Here is a 13,100-nt window from a genome sequence, read left to right on the forward strand (position 1 = left end):
ATCTGTCGAAATCAATCGGGGCAAAAGTAATTTCTCGTAATATTACAAAGTGCTTGGAGCAGAATGTTTCTTCAAATAATAAGTAATGCGATCCGCGAGAATGGCAGAGGGTAGTTGGCTGTTGGCGATAATGCGCTCCTCTGTATTCCGTTCTCGTACCGCTTCCCCATATCGATATGTTTCCCCCTCCACCCCCGTAACCCACCCCGACACCGACCATTTCGCCTCACTCGAAGATCAAATGGCTTCACCGATTCGCGTTATCCCCAATATTCTATTTTTATTTCGGAATCAAATTTCGCGACCGACGGCAACTGGGAAACGGCCGAGCTTTACGGCTCTCGCTTTCTCCCTCCTTTTTCTTTTTTATTCCCCTCCCTTTCTCTCTCTCTTCGACGTCCGCCAAAAGATGACACGAAGGAAATCGAGTTCGAGCTCTCGACCCTTGTCTTGATTCTTCGATGAATACCGATAATGCGAACGGTGCTCTTTTTCTTTTTTTCTTCTAATTTTTTCTAATTTTTATATCTATCCTATCGTAAGTCTTGTGCACTCGTTTGATATATTTAATTTTGATTTTGAGAAAGATTTTGACGAGTTGTATATTTGAAATTTTTACGATGTGAATTTAAAGTGATACGAATGGAAAATAAAATATAAATACGGTTTGTAATACATGGGAATATATATTCTTTTTTCTCAAGAAAAATTACATGTAAACTTAATTATACTTAAAGCCATAATTTAAAAATTTCTTTTTTAATTCTACTTTTTAATTTTTAATTTCTACTGTACGAAACACGAATAAAAAAAGGATTAATTCTCTTATTATTTAATTCAATAAAATTTAATACAAGAAAAAATTTATATCGATTTAAAAATATAATTGATTCAGATATACGATATATATTTAATGAGAGTGTTAATTAAAAAAATAATAAATGAGAAAAAAGAATCTGATGGTGATGTTCAATCCGGAAGCAAGATCCATGATTCGATTTTCCAGGAAAAAGCGACTTTAAAAATTTATCGGCGTGTCAATGAGACGGTACCATTTGAATGATAAGCGAGCTCAATGATGCGGAAAAAGTTCACGAATGAATGTCATACATGAGTTTCCACGCGTCATTAAGCATCAACCCTGACTGAATTTCCTTTTTTCTATTCTTACGCCACTTTTTTTTTTTTTTACAGACAAATATTTCGATGAAACCCGCGAAATTTTACTCGAAATTATATCGTTTCCAGTGAAGACGATTGGAATAAAATCGATTGGAGAAAATAAGAAAAGAATAAGATTAAGTTAATGATAATAAAAACAATCTTCTTTAGAATCCCTTAATAGATTTTTGAAGAAAAAATACATTTTTACGTATATAATGATAAATGTTGATATAACGCTCTTTCAAAATTGTTTTGGGTTTCGATAAAAAAGATACCATCGAATAATTAATTAATTAATTAAAAAAAATCGATAAACTATCGTTGCTATTACCGTCGAACATTGCTATTAACGGACCAGATACGAAATCGAATCGATACGATTTATTTAACGATCAACAAAAAGTTTAAATTGGATATATTTCCAATTGGGGAGTGGGGAATAACGATGGTGATTTCATGGATATATATATATATATATACGTTATAGATCGGCAACGTATGATCGGCGTTTAGCCAGCCGTGGTCGACCGCATTCGATATATAAACACTCTCATTTGGTAATATATCTCATTAAGGCCTCATTGATCCACCGTCCCGATAAATTTATCCGGCAGTTTAGAATGATATGCGGACCAATCTCTCGCGGACGGGCCGATAAAAAGCCGGCCTTTAGTTGGTTTATTACAGTGGATTTGATTTCACCCTCTCACGTGGATAAATTTATAGAAAAGTGAATCGAATGAAGATACGAATTCTCTATCGTTTCGATAATACTCGTCGAACCAGAGGAATCAATTAGAACGAATACACGATGATGGGATATGTTATTTTAATTTCCTTCGTTACGTATTAAAAATTATACAGATTACATTGGGCGATAAAATTGAACGAGAGAGACGTATTGATTAATTATGCGAAAAAAATGAAGGATTATCGGAAGGTAAAGAGATCGATAAAGTTGGAAAATATTTAATAGATATCAATTATATGTATTAACTTTCACTCTTACTCGCTGTGCTGGTTTTTTTAAAATTAATCGAGAGATTCGATTTATAAAAAAAATAAAAAAAAGACATTTATACGTAATTTAATAATATTTTACACCTGTTGGTGGACGAATTATGCTAATTACGTTTCAACAATTCAAATATTTGATCAAAGGGAAAATAATATTTGAACAGAGTGTATTTTTAATTATAAATTATAAAAATTTGTTGTAAAGAGGGGAGAAGTTATTAATTCTTTTTTAGGGAGGGCAGTAAATACGAACGAGTTATCCTTTCCCGTTGTTCAGAACGTTTAGCTTTATTGACAGAGGTACGGTAAAAGCGAGCGCAGCAAAGCGGAACAGAAAGAAGGGAAAAAAGTAAAAGTGTAGGGGGTTGACACGCTGAAAGCTCTGACAGGGTGGAAAATTCAAGTCGAAAGGGAAATCGTGAAATGACTTTTCTTCCTAAGAACAGAATGAATGTATTGAATATAAGAAATATATATTTCTCGTTTCCTTTAATTGTGAATTAATTTTGTAATTTTATATAATTACATCATTGCTACGTTTTATTGCAGCTAATTCTTTTTCTCGAGCTCAAGAAAATAAATTATAATATCCAAAATCCAAAATCCAAAAAATACACTCACATACTTTACTGCATTCACCTTAATCAATTTAAATAATAATAATAATAATCCAATTCAAACTTCAACAAATTTATTCGAGGATAAAATTTCAACATCAGAATTTTACTTTTCAGATGAAGTAAGGGTACATCTTAACAAAATGCAATTTAAATCTCGCTCTAATATTGTTCAAACCCGAATGATACTTCAGAAAAATCTTCAAAAATCTCTTCAGCCTCGATACACTTTGACCCTCCACCGTGACCCAGCTTGTTCTCCACTATAATAGCAATCGGTAGCCGCGTGTCTATGCAAATTCTCCGCCGTTCGAATTGCGCGTATCAAGATGTGAGTCACGCCTGTAATCTTTCGCATAGTAAATTATCCGCCAATATCAACGAGATCAGATACTGGCCGGTATTATCTGTTACGATTCGAGGACGGGGGAGGGTTGAAGAGGGACCGAGACAGAGGGTGTGACAGAGCTGGAGGATCGAAAATGGAGAGACAGAGAGAGAGAGAGAGAGAGAGAGACGGTCAAACAGAGAGAAAATCCAGGGGAAAGGGAATGAAAGAGAAGAGAGAGGAGACGTGTAAAGATAGAAGAGAGAGAGAGAGAGAGAGAGATCGACACTCCACCCCGTCGGTGTAAGGGCTTTGCGCAGTTATAAATGCGGTTTTGTATCTAGCTTTACAGGACAAAGTAATGGGCTTAGATAATCCTGATTTAATAAATCGAACAGTTGCGGAGGGAGCGTTTACAACGCGTGACTAACGCGTTCAAAAACAAGATGAATGACGCGACACGTCGAAGTGCCACCGCCTGCTCTCGCATTTACATTTCGCCACTGTATCTCCGGATGAGGGAAAAAAGAGAAAAGAACGTCCTAAAAATGTGGATACAAAGCTGCGTAGGATTTGTCGGAGTCGACAAGAGCTAATTTCCTTTCTTTCTTTTTTTTTTTTTTTTTTCTAGGGGTTTTCGAGGGAGTATAAGTTGTTGAAGGTATGTTTAATACGCGATTTTTATAATTTCGTAAAATGTAAAAACATGGATTTTCTTTTCTTTTGAAAATTTAATAGAGATAAATTAATTCGATCTTTCTTTTTTATTAATTAAGAAAATTGTGTAAATTTTAAGCTATGCTTGATGTCATTCTTTGTAGTAATTTTGTACACAAGTTTTCGGGAAACAAATCAAGGAATATTAGGTAATTATACGTTTTCCAATAATGTTTTGAAAGATTCGTAATTTTTGCAAATTTTATTATTAAAGATTGTATATTCTTTTCAGAACTTGAAACTGCTAAAAGAATTGGATTTTTTCATATTTCTTTTTTCTTTTTTATCACAAATAGAGATGAAAATAAATAATTAATAAGGGGAACGAATATTTAACGTAACATTTTGACGAATGGGGCCACTTCCATTGTTCTAATGTTAAATGTTCAATTTGAGGCCAATGTAAACTGCAGAGAGATTTTAATGGCTTATTATCGGTTACTTGCGTCACGTTTTGGCTCCCATTACGGTCTATTAAATTAGAGGTAATTCCTGGTTAAACAGTGCGCCGCCATAATGTTAGCCGAAAATCAATTCTTACAGGATGGTGGGACGCAATTTCTATCCCGTTTAAGGACAATTCGTCATCAAATCGAATTGATAAATAATAAACCGTCTGACTGAATTTATTGATATTACCAAACAAGATTCATTTGTATTCACTGTTATATTATACAATCGTAGATCATGTAAGAAGTACATCTCGTGAATGTGAAATCAATTTGATTTATTATTACGTACTTATGCTTCACGAAACATTTACTCGTACTACTTACAACTAGGAATATAAATGATTCTTGAAACGTACGTATTAAATTATTAAAAAAGAGACATGTTAATTTAATAAAATCTCACAAATTTTAGAAAATTATAAAAAAATAAGTCCATAATCTACAACTTGTAACTTGTCAAATTATTGACATTATCAATTATAAATATTAATTTATGGAATATTCGAAATCTCAGCGGACAATTGATATCTGATAAAACAACTTCCTCGATGGAAAAAGAAAAAAAAAAAGAACATTTCATCCGAATTTAATAATTCGTTTGTCCGATTTCGGGTCCCGATATGTTGATCGAGTGATCGATCGAACAGTTTTATCACCGCCGATAAAAGCGAAGAGAGCACAATAAAAAAGATAAGCGGGAACCAATATAGCCAAGAATCAATTTTTATGTATTACGAGTTCACGAAGAAGACACTGCGTCCGGATTGAAAATCGTATCCGGAAACCAGATTTTCATTTCGCTCTATCGTTACACTCGGCCCCGCAAGAACTCTACTTTATCGTCGAGCAACAACTTGTTCAAATTTTATCACCCATCCTTTTCCCTCACGTCTTCATTCTTGATTCAACTAACACGAGAAGCAAGGATTAAATAATACAGAAACATACAAAAATGAAGAAAAATGAAGAAATATAACAATCCATTACACGTATTTCCAAGTGTAATGGAAATTTTCTAGAAATATCCTTGCTGTAAATTACAAAGATTCGTCGATTTTCAAATGCAAAAGGATACGCCAATATTTGACTATTATATCCAGTTCTTAAGAATAAAACTCGTCGAAAAGCTCGATAGCAAAGCTTAGATCGGCATCCATGGTTGTCCAGATATATCTCTTGCTATTGGAAAAAACTGTGACTGAGAAAGGGTTAAACACAGAGGGATCGACGTTTTACCGGTCGCGCAAACGGCGGCGCGGCAGTCAATCTCGGCCAGATTGTCCCAGCCTTCCTTCCTCTCCGTTATCTTAATTCCTCGAGTGTTTTAATTTTCATCCGAACAGCTATTAACTTTTACGGCTGGCCGTTTACTTTTTAATTCGTTTACCGCCTACACGCCCGGTTGCAGCAACGCCGACGCGCCCGCTTATATCTTTAATTTAAGCTCTCGACTTGGCGGCCATTGAACAAGGCTGCGGATTGGCGAGGAAAGAGGGGCGCCACGGGGGTGGAGTTTAGTTGGGGTCACGCGGCGCTCGCCGCTATGGATAGAGGGTGGTTTGTGGGTGCAATCGGTACGCTCGAGTCCCGCCGCTCCCCTGGCGCCCGTTACGTTAATTAAATACATTGTTGCGGGGACACGGCCCTCTCCTCCCGCGTATTTCCAGCTTTATAGTACATCTATGTACAAGCGGGGGAGGGGGCCACCTTGAGCCCCTCGTCTTCGTACCACCTTCCTCGATTTTCTTTTTTCTCCTCAGGTGTGGGTCACTCGCAAACCCTCGCGTGTTTGGAGGATTCGTGAACCGATGATTGGCCGAGTGTGATAAGTGTCAATGGACGCCATCTGGCGATTTTGTGTTAATGCGAACGGATGACGGTTGATTAATGTTGGAAAATTTATGCCGGTGCTTAAAGAAATGTTGGAGATGTTAGAAATTAATAAAGGAGAAGAGTTTTTTTTTCTTTTCTTTTGCTGAAGATCTCCTGTCTTTCACAATCATATTGAATCGATGAGAATTGGAATGTTACGAGCTTTCGTTGAAACGTTTCCGATTTTTTAATTTCCATAATTATTGCAAGATGCACCAAAACACTTCTTTGTTCGTTCTTTTGAAAATTAAAAAGGGAGGATTTATTTTACAAAGTGAGAAAGTGGCGAGTTTCCAACGAGGCGATCCGTTTGTGATTGCAGGTATGGTTCCAGAACAGGCGGACAAAATGGCGGAAAAAGCACGCGGCCGAGATGGCGACGGCGAAGAGGCGGCAAGAAGAGGTCGAAGGCGTCGTCGCGGAGGGTGAGGATGGTTGCAGCGACGCGGAGGCCGAGGGAAACAGCGAAACAGCCGCGAAAAGGCTGAGAAGGGAGCTCGAGCAACAGTATAGGCATTAAAACAAATGTCGATTCGAAGAAGGGAAACGGAATCGAAAGACTGGATTCACTGCTAGATAGATTCGTGAAAGGAAACGAAGGAGTGTGCGGCGAAAAGGATTTTAAAAAATTTACAGATTCCCACCCTGTTAAGGTGCTTCGATTGTTTTACTTCTTTCTGATTCTAGATTTTTCTTCTCTTTTTTTTACTTGGAAATTGATCGATCAAATTAAAGCAAAGGTTATGAAAATTTATAAAGAATTAAAATAAGTAACAGTGTCTGCCAAAAGTTGAAGTAAACTGTTGGAAAGTTTAGAAATGAATGAATGAAATTCAATATGATTTTTCTTCTTGTTCTATTGTAAATATATTTATCGAAAATGACACGTTGATAAAGATCTTTATTTTTAAAAATTCTTATATCGTAACAAGATGTAGGAATATTCAATTGAGGGGGTGGAGAGTTGCTAAACTTTTGGCAGTTACTTTATTTCAGTTGGCGTATCATAAATCGGAAGTCGTAATAACATTACTACTACCCTTAACTCGAAGGATATTTATAGAATTAAAATTAAACGAAAGATTCGGAGGGGAAGTGGTCCAAATAGCAAAATCTTTAATTTCGAAAGGACTGTGGACAAAGTTCCGAAGTTGGATAGAAAAATTTAGATGTTTCCAAATGTTAAAAAAAGTTTGAAATCATGGATGGAATCATGCATGGAATTCAAAAGAAGAAAAAGTGAATAGAATTTTTAGCTTCGAATAAAGAGCTTGGAATTCTGTTCTTATCGTAAAAAATTATTTAATTAAAAATCAATTGGGAAAGATATAATCTGCTATAATTAACTTCGAACATTTTCAAATTTGAAAATTCGTAACAATTTTTAATAAATATCGATCTCCAGATAATTTATACAGATTTCCCGATAATATTTTCATCGTATTTTTCTCAAAATATATATTTATTATCACTTTTTCATCGCATCCATTGAAAAAAAAAAAGGAAGATAAATTTCTTTTCTTCATTAAAACATTTATATCGCTCTTTAATTGATAAAAAAAAAAAAAAGAAAAAAAGAAAAAAATCTTTGTTCAAAAAAAGCGATGCCACAAAGACTGACGGGTTGAAGAAAAAAAAAGTTAAGTATCTCCTATTCCAATCGTCGAAACGCTATTGATTTGCGTCAAAGAGTATGAAAAACGGATATTCGAAGCTTAAAATATAATATTGTGCCGTTAAAACTGTGTTAACTTGTAGATAGAAGCGTTGGAGAAGTATGTATACGATTTTTTAAAATATAAAATTAATCGTGTGACTGACGTATTACATATTAAAGAACCAAAGATCGATGCGTATCAGTTAGAAGAGTTTCATAAACGAAATTCGATTGATTTTTATAGGAAATATCGATGAAAAGATTTAAAAAAAAATAGATAAATAATAGTAAAACTCGAAATTACGTACGAATTGTTAAATAATTCTATTGGAATTAAAAGATAAAGATCGAATTTTCGCAAGATAATGAGTTTTAGTGGCACAATGGCGAGATCCCTATTTTCACATATCCATTTATTCAAATGTCTCTTGCATTGATAAATGCTGATGACGGATCACGCGTTATTTTCGTTTGGAAAAATTCCATCGACGAATTTTTAACGTTTATAGAGGTCTATCGTTTGTATATATTTGTATTAAGATGCCATATTATGCTATAACGAAAGGACGATCCTGCCGTCTGGATGTTAAAAGGATTTAACGAGCAAAATTATTATATTGTAACTGGAAGACAATTCGTAATTACACGTATGCGATTATTTGCGGGATTTTGATGTTGAAGAGAGGAAAATAAAATCGAAGATATATTCCATAAAAATTGGAACTTTTTTTGAGGCAAGAGAAAGAAAAAATGTTTGTTTATAATGATGCACGATCGATAAATTAAATCTTGTATTTCAAAAGGAATTCGCACTATATGATATTATTAATTTAATTAGTCGAGGATATTATTAGGATAATAAATCTCGACCGATGAATAAGTCTAGTCATATATATAAATATATATATATATTAAAAGATAATTTATATGACAATTGTGATTAAGTTACAAAATGATTATTAAAGATTATTAAGAATATCGGTTTAAACGATTATTGAGAAGGTGCGAATTTTAAAAAGAGATAATAATTCGAAAATTTTTTGAGAGAGAAATGAAAATTGAAATATTGAAATTTTGGAAATACAAAAATATTTATATTCCTTTTTTCTTTGTGGATAATCTAATATTCTTCTAATTTCGACAATAATACTTTGATTAATAAATAATCTCTGCACATATTATGTACGAAGAATAATCACAGGAATTCGACTGATTTTCAAAATGCATTTTTTTTTCGAAGCCACCCACGCAATTTCAATTTGTTCTCCAATCAAGCCGCAGAATTTTCCTGAATTTTACCATGAATTACCAGATGATCCTATATTTATAAATTATTTTCTTAAAAGAGAACTAACTCTTCGTTCCATCCGAATCTTGCCTTAAAATTGAAAAGCACACGGAAAAATATCGCATTAATCCTGCAAATAATTAACTATAATAATAATAAAAAAAAAAAAAACGCCGGTAAGCTCATATTCAATTAAACAGCACGTGTAATAGTAAATATATGCTGAATATGCCATCACTGTGAGCATAAATGATATAAATATTCGAATAAATTAAATGCAAATGCGAAACGAGGATAAAGATTCGAAGAGAAAAATGTACGTAAGAAGAAAAGAATCGAACGATTCCCATTAAGAATTCTCTATGTATTTACGTCCCAGTGAATTATGCTAATGAAAGAATAAGCGGATCGAAATGAATTTTGTATATTCTGTAGATACGATAAACGTGAATGTGATATTTAACGTATTTAATAAGAATCTGACGTATAGATATATATATATATATAGGATGATTCTAGAGCGAATCGTTACAATTTTTTAACATATTTTGATCATTTTATAAATAAAAAGAAAAAAAATGCTCTATCAATAGTTCAAACAACAACTTTTTACCTCTATCTTTTCTCTTGTAGTGAAAATTCATTATTTTCGTTCAATGATCAAATAATTTCCCATTTTTGCAAAATAGAAAAATAAAAAATCTTTTATTTCCATTTTTTATTTTCCATTCACTTTCCTTGAAACAAAACAAAATTTTAATGATTTGAAAATTCGAGAATTTAAAAAAAAGTTTCAGAAAATTTGAGGAATTTTTTGATTTAATTAAAAATTCGGATTAGAAAATTTTGTGAGTGTTCGATCCTAGATATTTAATAAAGATATAAGTATCAAACATAAAACGTGTTCAAAATGATCATCGTACCCTTAAAAATTATTGTCGAATCGCCCCAAAATCATCCAACGAGTAGGTGTTCCCCATTAAAACTCGAAGAAGGCAAAAAAAAAAAAAAATGAAAAAATATAGGATCGTAGACGTACACGTATAATGTATAATCGCAGGAAGCGTGCAGCAAGAAAGAAGAGAAAGCGGAAGTCACTTGCAACATCCTCTCGATACCCGAATCCAGCGCGGCTACCATTGTCGATATATCGCGAGAATGAGAGAATTTTTTCAGTTGGAAAGTTGTGATTGATTAACAAGTTTCGAATAAATACGAAATGTGTAATGATCGAAAATGGCGGGTATACTAGACGTACCAATTACTCGAGCGTTTAACGTGTTACTGTACAGTATTTAGATAAATTGCTGAGCGAACGAGGTAGAGACAATCTGTATAAAATATTGTATAAATTATACATACGTGTTATCTATCGCTTGTGTATTATATCTCCAATTTAATAAATGGAACACGTATTACGGTAATTATAAAAAAAAAAAAAAATCACCTTGTGTTGATCTTTCATCGCCCATGTTTTAAGATATTTGAAGAATCTTGGTGTTTTTCTTTTTTTTTCTTTTTTTTAGTTTTAAATTATTCACTAAAAATCTGTTTTAAGAATATAAAATAAATGGTAATATTATAAATAAATAAATGAATCTTACAATTAGCAGAGAAATGCAATGGAAAAATTAGATATTCAAAAATAATGAAATAGATTTTTCTAAAATGTTAAATGATAAAATGTTTAGAAATTTGAAATGATAAAATTATTAGATTAAATTAGAGATATTTGAGAAATAAGAAAATTGTTGAAAAGGAATCTTTTGAAGGAAATGATTAAAATTAAGAAAATGATTGGAAACATTTGATAATATATATTCTTAGAGCAAATTCAAGCTTCATTATGAAAAGTTTAATATTCTGGCAGATTTAACGGATAATATACGAGTTTTTAATTAATCTTTCACGAAGATCGATGAAGAGCATATGGATAAGTAAATTGAAGATGAAAATCACCAAGGCCATCAGGAGCATTGATAACATGCAAGGGATCGTAATGAACGATGTACGGATGCGTTGCAGGGAACGCATCAATCATAAAGGAAGACACTTGAATGACGTAATTTTTAACACATTTACCATCGATTAAGTCCAACTGCCTCCAAGATAACACCGATGAATACTAATCGGAGAGGAAAAATTATCACATACTCTCAAAATATTATATTATATATTATAATTTCCTTTCCTAAAAATATCCTTCAAGAGGATTTGATGAGGATACTTAATCTTAGAAAAAAACTTAATACAAAGTACAATATAAGAATGTAATGTAAATAAATAAAATAATGCTTAAATTTTTATTTCTTTCGTTCGTGTATGTTACATATTATTTTCTCCACACGTCTCAAAGATAAAAAAAATGAACAATATTTATCAACAAAAATTATCGAAAATTATTCAAAGAAAGAAAAGAAACCAAGGAAACATCCCTCGCGTCGAAGAATTAACAAATCAAGAGACATTACATTTACGTATTACACGAAGAACCGGAAGCTCCAGTAAAGTTGGGAAAAAAGCGCGGGCTCGAAGCATTTTCGTAACCCGTATCGATTTCGAATACGAATAGCCTCGTGATTAATGTTACGGGAGTTCTCGTGAGTCATAAAGTTAGCGTTTTCACAGCGAGAGAAAGAAAGAGGAAGAAAGAGTAATCCTTACAACCTATTTCCCGCCCACCTCCAGAAACGAGAAACGACAGGGGGGAGGGGGAGGAAGGAAGCGGAGAAGAGAGAAGGAGAGAAGAGAGACATTGGCAGTGTAAATTTATCGTGGTGTTAAGCCGTTAATATTTGCGCTTGCCGGCATTAAATCAATGAAAAATATTCTAATTGGAATATGAAAAAAGTTGGCACGCCGTGACAGAGGGTGCCGATGCCAATTGGAAATGAAGAGAGAGCTGCGGAGGGAGGGGACAGAACTCGCTCGTCCCCTCCCCGACCACCCACTCGCTCGCTCGCTGCCCGCCGCAGCACCCTCGTATTACAGAATAGAATATAAATTGTCTTAACGAGAGGCGTGCAAAGAAAAATGGCAAAAAGTTTTTCCCTTATCCGGCTATGAGAGAAACGGGAGAGGGCTCGTTCGCGAACACGTATTGACCTATAGATTCTCGGACTGTTTCTACAAGCTACAAAGCAAGTTTACTAATTTCACGAATTGCCGTCTTTTTTTACCGCCGTCAATTAAAATCACGTGGCATCGCTGCAACAAGAATGGCCGAAAGCAAGCCGTTATTTTTTTTTTTTCACGTCTCTTTAATTGCGTCGATTCATTTTACGCGATGAATTTCGAAATTTTAAAAATATGTGTACGTATATGATATATGCAAATTCCGTATATTTAATTTCAAAAAGCTAAGCAAGATTAAATTTGAATACAACTTAAATCTCGATTAGTTTGAACTTGAATTGGATTAGATTAATCAAAATAGAAGTAATCATAATTAGACTTAACGAATTTGAATCAATTTAATTTATTAATTCACTAACTATATATATTTTTTTTAGGTTAATTCAGAAAAAACTCAACGATTAAAAAAAAAGAACTAATAAGGAAAATGCGAATCGTTAAATTGAACTACAAAAGTTGAAAATTCTACAGGCTTTGACTCGCAATTCGAATTGTGAACGATGTTTCTTTCAATCGGGAATTTTAAAATTAAAATTGACAACTAGAAAAATTTATTAAATATTTAAAAATCCAAAAAATCTGTGCAGAGTTAAAAATCTCCGATGATTGGAGGATGACAATCGGTAACAGGGGGATTTCGAAGAACGCGGCACGCGTGTAGGTAAAAAGTCCGCCCCCCTGACTCGACGATTTCCAACAAAGATCGACCGATCGTAATCCGAACTGCCAATAATTTCTGTTCGAGCCGACCGGCTGACACGAAATCCCAGGTTTTACTTGGAATACCGCATTGATTAACTTATCTAATCTAATTTAAATGCGAATGTAGGGGGTGGAGGGAGGGAGTGGGAGA

General features: G+C 33.7%; 1 protein-coding gene across 1 annotated transcript in view; it reads left to right on the forward strand.

Annotated features, from left to right (window-relative positions):
• LOC725220 (homeobox protein Nkx-6.1) overlaps positions 1 to 9,318 on the forward strand; it is a 35,619-nt gene extending 26,301 nt beyond the window's left edge. The window contains exon 4 of the mRNA XM_006558625.3: positions 6,490 to 9,318. Coding sequence (XP_006558688.2) covers positions 6,490 to 6,687 — 198 coding nt within the window. The 3' untranslated portion in view covers positions 6,688 to 9,318. The remainder of the gene's footprint in view (positions 1 to 6,489) is intronic.
• The last annotated feature ends 3,782 nt before the right edge of the window (positions 9,319 to 13,100 follow it).

This window comes from Apis mellifera, linkage group LG8 (assembly GCF_003254395.2).
Source record: "Apis mellifera strain DH4 linkage group LG8, Amel_HAv3.1, whole genome shotgun sequence".
Lineage (NCBI taxonomy): Eukaryota > Metazoa > Arthropoda > Insecta > Hymenoptera > Apidae > Apis > Apis mellifera.